The sequence below is a fragment of the Hipposideros armiger genome, unplaced genomic scaffold, assembly GCF_001890085.2.
Source record: "Hipposideros armiger isolate ML-2016 unplaced genomic scaffold, ASM189008v1 scaffold_1283, whole genome shotgun sequence".
Lineage (NCBI taxonomy): Eukaryota > Metazoa > Chordata > Mammalia > Chiroptera > Hipposideridae > Hipposideros > Hipposideros armiger.
The window spans coordinates 420758-428706 of NW_017732633.1; the positions used below are offsets into that span (position 1 = coordinate 420758).

General features: G+C 33.7%; 1 protein-coding gene across 1 annotated transcript in view; it reads right to left on the minus strand.

Annotated features, from left to right (window-relative positions):
• Window positions 1-514: 514 nt before the first annotated feature.
• FASTKD1 (FAST kinase domains 1) overlaps window positions 515-7949 on the minus strand; it is a 54053-nt gene continuing 46618 nt past the window's right edge. Inside the window, exons 10-15 of the mRNA XM_019633300.1 lie at window positions 5891-6019; window positions 4834-4965; window positions 4365-4478; window positions 2071-2209; window positions 1297-1411; window positions 515-768 (exon numbers count right to left, since the gene is read on the minus strand). Coding sequence (XP_019488845.1) covers window positions 673-768; window positions 1297-1411; window positions 2071-2209; window positions 4365-4478; window positions 4834-4965; window positions 5891-6019 — 725 coding nt within the window. The 3' untranslated portion in view covers window positions 515-672. The remainder of the gene's footprint in view (window positions 769-1296; window positions 1412-2070; window positions 2210-4364; window positions 4479-4833; window positions 4966-5890; window positions 6020-7949) is intronic.

Genomic DNA, 7949 nt, shown 5'->3' on the forward strand with positions numbered 1-7949 from the left:
GGAAATAAGAGGTCCAAATTTCCAGGTATAAAACAAATACATTATGGGGATGTAATGTCCAGCATAGGGAATAGTCAATAATATTGTGACAGCATGGTATGGTGTCAGATGGTTGCTGGATTTATCATGGTGATCACTTCTTTAGGTATATAAATGTTGAATAACCATGGTGTACCCCTGAAACTAATATGATATTGTATGTTATATTTTTAATACAAATCTGAAAAATAAGTAAAATAAAATAAAAATTACACCTGTCAACAATATTCCTATCACCTCCTCTGAATTCTTCTCCATAGCACTTACTATCATCTAAGGTATATTTTATTCATGTATTTTGCTTGACTCCAACCCTGGAAGATATGCTGTATTCACTGCTTTATTCCCAGCATCAAAAACAATTCCTGACACATAGTATGTACTCAAAGATGAATTGTAAGCTATTTAAGTTTCTTAAAAGCTACATGTCTTTTATATTAAGAATTTTAAATAATTTCCGAGACAGTAGAGAAAATATTGCATTATAAAATGCCTGTTTATTTTAATAGGGATTCAGTTGATCTTGAAATTAGTCAATTCTGTACTATTATATTTTAACTAAGTCAGGTCACTTAATTAAAATAAGTTCATATGTGATACACTATGATAACTAATTTTAAATAAAAACTACAATCATGATTTGCCTTCTCCAAATATATGTTCTCTCAGGTAGTCCATCCGAGCATCCTTTGTTGACAGTGCCATAGAGTTCCATTCAAAATGAGGGATCTGTAAAATAAGTAGTGTAATTTGAATGGAATTTTTAAGCAACAACAAAAAACATCAAGGAAGACTTCTAAGCACTACTGAACACAGCTATAGGAACCCTGTGGAATTAGTTTACATAAGCATAGCCTTCGAACCCTTTTTGGAAGCCAAGTGGGTTCTTCCTGACAAAGCCCAGAAGAACTTTTTCTGCCTCATAGTTTCTTTCATCTTGTTCCTATAATACCAACAATGGACATTTTTTCCTATGTACCTTTCCTACATTCACACGCTAGCCATTTTCTCTTATAACTCTCTCCATTTTGTAAGATAAATGTACAAATCAACAGATCTTCTAGAGACAGGAAATAATGATTTTTACTCATTCTTCTTACCCCCAAAATGGAGGATATTTTGTTTCAGAGGTATTTTAATATAATTTTTTAAATATTAAAAAGAGGTAATTCTAGAACTTTAACATTAAAAGGTAACACATGTACAGGCAAGGGTCTCTAGTTTTTTTAAAGATTGATTTATGTGAGTAACTCATACCTGAATTACACGATAGCCCAAAATTTCCAAATGTCGTTTTTTCATAGCAGATTTTCCTTTTAAGTGAGGGATGTTTCTACAAAAAGCTCTTAAATCCAAAAACTCCAAAGCAATTCTACATAAGATAGAAATATGTTATTTACTTCTAAAATCAAAATGAGGAACTGAGTAATTATAAGCCTTTCAGTAACAAAGTTGCATCTTTATAAACAAAAGCAAAATTAATATAAATGAGTATACCGAGTTATTTTTCTACTTAGATTAGTAATTAAAGACAAGCCTATTCATTAGTAGAATTACACCAAATTGTAGTAAATATCTCCATGCTTTTATCCATTTGTTTCTTTGTCCAATATAATTTATTATGCACCTACCATACATAAGAAAGACACTGAGGGAAACAAAGATAAATAGACATAGCTTATATTCTGACAGAGAACACATGATATATAGTAAGTAACTGTAATGCAGTTTAAGAAGTGGCTAAGTGCTATCAGAAAAGTAGAGAGGTATGGACGCTGCAAAGAAGATGACAGTATTTGCTTCTGCTGAGGTCAACTAGGTTAGCACTTTAGTTAGAGAGATGCTAGGCTTTAGACAATGAAGGATGGGCATTAATGGAGAAAGCATAGGAAAAACAAAAATAGAGATAGAACACATGAGATAGTTGAGAAGCAGATTCTACCACACCACAAATCCTTGATAAATGAGATCATTAAATTATGCCAAATTTAACATTTAGATGACAAAACCTGAAACTAAGAAATAAGTTACCTTTCAGCTCCTGGTGGCAGCCTTGATCTAACTATTGGGGTATTTGATTCCCAGTGACTTGCTGGCAGTTTTACCAAAGTTATATTATGGTTACCATAAGGAAGAGGTTTTTTTCTTTTATCCAAGATACACTCAAAATCTATAAGCAAGTACAGAAATCAACAGTATGAATTAGGTAAATTCTTACAGGTAAAAGTTTAAGATATTTTGGGTGGTTGTTGGCTGAAACTACAGCAATCATTTCAGATCATGAAGTGAAAGCTACATGTTGAGGATGGTAGATTATAATTAAATGGAAGGATCCTGGATCTTTAATGTTTGTGGAGCTGGCATCGCAGCCCCAGACACCATGGGAGGAAATACATTTTGGTAAGTTCCTGTTATTTGTGGACTTTTGTCAGTCATAATCAAACCTAATGCTGAAAAATATAAAAACAAACAACTGAGAGTATGTGTTTTGTAGTGCAAGATAAGGGTATTACTGACCATCTGGTCCAGCCTCCTGCCAAGTACAGAAATCAAACACATACAGCATCATCTGACCATCCAGCCTCTGCTTGAACATTACTTCACAAGGCAGCCCATTTTCATTTTTCAGCAAGTCATAAAATACTCTGTATACTCGAGTTAAAATATTCTTCCTTTAATTTTTACTTTTATCCTAGAGATAGAGACATCCAATTCTTTCATATCACAATCTTTCAAATATTTTAAGTTATGCTCTCCATAAGACTTCTCTTTTTCAGTCTAAACATCCTACCTTTTTAAATTAAATTTATTGAGCACTTACTATGTCCCAAGGGTAGGACTAAATGATTTTCATGCAATATGTTGGTTAATCCTATTAAGCAGGGGTTATTATCCCCGTTTTACAAGTGAAAAAACTAATAAGGTTCAGAGGTTCAGGACCTTCCTCAAGGCTTGAAATCCATGCAGTCCCAGTCTTCTCTAGTTTTTTCTATGACATGATTTCTAGATCCTTTGTCTCTAGGCCTTATTTGTCACTGTCTCTCATAAAATGCAACACTCAAAAAAAAAGAATACAATACTGAGATGTGTCTAAAGGACAGAATACGGTGAGACTACCAACTCTCTTGTTATTATTAATACAGTTTAAAAGAGTATTTTATTTTTGGCAACCATTTATATCAAGCTTACAACCTTTAAAATACCCTGTATGTATACAGATGTTTTCTAAACCTAATTTAGAAAATCTATGTTAATCCTCTTAAAATTTCATCTTTTTATTTAAGCCTACCACTTGAATTTAGCAATTTTTAAAAATCTTATATTGCCATCCAACATATCACTTAGCTTTCCAGCTTTGTCATCCACAACTAAATCGGAATGCCTCTGCAATTACACCACTAAGAAACAAGATTAACCAGGTTAGAGTTGAGCACAAAACTATGAAAATCCTCATCCATGGCAGTAATCCAATTTAGTTTCTGAGATGAACTTAAAACAATGAAATTGACATAAATCATTTCCCTAACTTTAGAGCACTGAGTGGAAAGGACATAATCTTTTTTTTTTTAAGATTTTATTGGGGAATTGGGGGAGTAGAACAGTGTTGGGGAATTGGGGAAGAGGACCAGCCAAGTTGTTGTTCTTCAGTCTTCGTTGTGCAGGGCACCAGTCGCCATCTGGCTTCCTGTTGGCAGCTCGTGGCCTCTAAGCTCAAGGTGCTGTGTTTAACCTTAGATGCAGGTGCACATAGCCACCATCCCAGGCGGGAGTTGAACCAGCAGCCTTGTTGTTGAGAGCGCATGCTCTATCCACTGAGCCATCCGGGCAGCAGCTCAGCTCAAGGTGCCCAATTCAGTTTCGGTTGTGGGTGGGTGTAGCCCACCATCAAACAGGCAATCTTGTTGTTACACCAGCTGAGCCATCATGCCACCTGTTGGCAGCTCAGTGACAGCTCAGCTCAGGTGCAGCGTCACTGGCCCATGTAGGAATCGAACCAGTGGCCCTGTTGCTCAGAGCTCACGTTCTTAAGCTAACTCTTAACCAACTGAGCCACTCGGCCAGCCCAAGGACATAATCTTTTGAAGATCCAGAAATGTCCAATGAATCTAAATCTTGGTTTTACATACTTATAATTGGTGAAAGACTGAGTTTAATTTTTTTTTTTTAAATAGCAAAATGCTGATGGTTATAAAAGCTAGGTCATTGGGGACTTAAGGATTCATTGCACTGTTCTTTCTACTTTTGTCTCTTGGAAATTTTCAAGATAATGTGAAAATATTCAAACTTTTAAAAAATTCCAGTTGATGAGATGATTAAGGACTTACCTATTGTGTGGTAATACGGTGTAAGAACTGAGGCTTTTACACAATTGATTCCTCCTAGTATCTCTGCTAACATTTTATAAATATGCTGTTGTACTCCATTCATGCTGCCTATATCTTTATGAAAATAAAAATAATTAGTTAATCGTTTTTTGAATTAAAATTATCCAATTCTACAAACTAAAAAATAAAAATTACTATTTCCAACAAGAACTTCAATGTAATACCATATGCAATGACACTAAATTCAGTATAAAACAAGTTCTTTGCTCTTTACCAAGAGGTTTAATGTCCTAAATATTAAGAAATTCTTATAACAAAAATCTTACCTACAAAATGATTCCATTAAATAGGTCATGGCACTCTTGGGAACTCTGGTGTCATGGTTAAAGTTTAACAATAATAACAATGTACTACCTAATAATTTACTTTATAATTAAACTTCACTTTCTGATCCAAAGAAAACTCAAACCTTTATTATAATGTTGTTGACAGAAGCGGTCATGAAACCATGGAATCTGATACTCAGGACATTCCAAGCAGACTGCTCTATTTAATTCCATAAGACGAAACTGGACCCTCATATTTAGAGAGGAACATAAAACTGAAATTAAAAAATATATTAATGGATTTTGATAGCCTGGACCTAGCAAAAACAATCCATTTGCTCACACTCATTTATCCCCATTATTAGTTGATGCTTTTATTCTCATAAAATCATTTCAGTTGCAGACACATGCTTTATATTTTTAAATTATTACATTCAATGACATGAGTAGGACTCTTTTGTTTCGCTAATTATGAATATTAAAACTACATTTTAAAAAATACTACCAAAGAATTTTCATTGACCTAATATCCCACAGTTAGGAATCTGTCCTCAGTAAATAAAAATGAGGTCTATGATTCACGAACAACAATCATTATTTATAATAATAAAGAATTGGAAACAACCTAGAAGATGACAAATTTTATTATATCCATATAATGGCAGACTATGCAAATACTAAAAAAATTATGACATCAAAAAATATTTAATGGCAGAAAATTGTTCAATATAGTTCAATGACAAAAGGCAACATATAAAAGTGAATATATAGGGCCGGCTGAGTGGCTCAGTTGGTTAAGAGCTCGCTCAAGAGTTTGAGCTCTGAGCAACAGCGGTTCGAGTCAGCCCGAGCTGAGCAGCCGTGAGCTGCCAACAGGTGGCGGGATGGCTCAGCCAAAAAAAAAATAATCCAAGTTTTCTTTTAAAATACACATATGTATATAAACATACACATAAGAGCAGAAAGAGACACAAAAGAAACAAACACTTAAAAGCAGTAGTTTCTCTTGGTGGTAAGATTATGAGTAATCTTTTATTTTCTATTTTATAGCTTTCTGTATTTCCCAAATTTTCTATCATAAGCAGGAAATACTTTTATAAACAAACAAACAAAAATTAACACTTAAATGCTCCAGTATAGGTAGAACTGAAACTTGGATATAAAGCACAAATGATAATTTAATAAAATATAGATACATACGTTCAAGTTGGGAATCCAATCTGTTTAAGAATTTGATGTTAAAAATGGTCTTTAGCAGGTCTTCTGGAAAATACTCAAGTGTGGCCAAAGAGAAACCAAGAAACACTAACATGAGAGGATCCAAAACAGCTAAAACAAAATTAAGATTTAAAAAAAAATTATAATGTACAGCTATCCCACATGTACATAAGCACACACTTTATTCATGTAAAACCAGTTTTTTAAAAAAGGATACAAACACAGCCTTCATAAAACTAATCTATATTGTGACAATACTGTCAGGATAGGGTGAAGTGGTTACCTTTCGGTGGGGATAGATGGAGTAGGAAAGGGGCACACACGAGAAGAGTACTGTGTGGTATATTCTGTTTCTTGATCTGTGCACTGATTTGTTGGGTGATTCAAGTTGTATGAATTCATACTATATACTAAGGATATGTGAACATTTATTTACTATTATTATCCTTCCATAAAGCTTTTTAATTCCCTTGAAGAGAGAGTTCAAAACTAAAGGCTAATGGTATATATAAAAAGAGGTGATCCCAGTCTTTATGAATTTTCATAATATAACATTGCTCAGAGTGTGTTAGGTACCACTGTAAGCACTTTCCAAATTTAAATCTCACTTCAGTATACAGTAAAAACAATTACTATTTCTGTTCTATAAATGAATGTACTGAGTTACACAGAAGGTAAATGACTTGCCCAAAGTCACACAGTTAGCAAGCAGAGAATGAGATTTAACCTGGAGGTCCAGCTTGGAGTCTGGACCACTATACTGTGCAGCTCTGTAGGGATCTCAGATCTCCAGGCTGAGGGTAGACATGTATGAAGCTCAGATCTCCCCTAGCACCTCCTCCCTTATCTGTCACCCAGCAGCATGGTACATATCTCAGAGTATAGGGCATGAGATAAATTAGGTGATGTGCCTCATCCAAGAGACATTTCTGATGAGAGGGAAGGGGTCATCCAAAACGCCCTATTGCAGCAATATTCTTACAAAGTATAAAATGGACATTAAATATTGTCTTAATAAAGCAAGATCAAGTCATAAACAAGGTTATGATTATCTCCACCAGCAAAACTGATCCTTTAAAACTAATGTTTATTCTAAATAAAGAAATTATTATGTTGTTAGCTATGTAAAATTGTACTTCTAAAAGTCTCCAATAATTTTCCAAACATTCTATCAGTAAATCTTAAAAAAAAAAAACTGTACCTCTCAACATTTCTTTTCTTTAATTTTTTTTTTAAATTGTAATATATAAGCCTCTATTTAGAAGACGTGTACTTTCATTTCCTTCTGACTGTTGAAACATAACTAAACAACCAGGAGAGCACACTCAGTTTCAAGTCTCAATTTCAAGTCTGTTTCAAGTCTCATCTTTCTACATATAGTTGTGCTACTAAAAAGGGGTATGTATGAATGCCACATATGCATACACTTACATCTAAACATAGACATTTTACAGTCCATTTAACTTGTCTATTAGCAGACACAGTAGTACCAGACATGGTTTGACAGTATCTGGCCTATAGATCCCATTGAAGTGTAGCAAAATCTATGAGCATGCTACTGCTACAATTAATGTATTTATAGTGGTCTGTACCAGCTTAACTATTAAAATTGATAGAAACAATCAGATATTATGTATCTCCACATATGATACAAATATTAGGTACACAGCACCACATACAAAGCATTTTTGCTAAAAATGTTTAATGTAAATCTAATCAAGCATCTATAATTAACTTCTAGTTTACTAGAAATGCTGGAGATGGAGGAGCAAGGTTTTAACAGAAAGGAATCAGACAAATCCAAAATGTGCACAATCCACAATAAATGGCCAATCTCTTTTATAGAAACATAAATACCAAGACAAAAAAAGAAAGGAAGAAAGTGACATAACAATTCAATGTTGGCTGCTTTAAAAAAGTTATAAAAGACAATCTGATGAGATTTGGAAAAATTTGATTATAGTAGTAGATGGTACTTGTTCATTTTCTTAAGTGTGATTCTTTACTTCCTTATAACCTATTTAGGGCTAACACTTCAAAT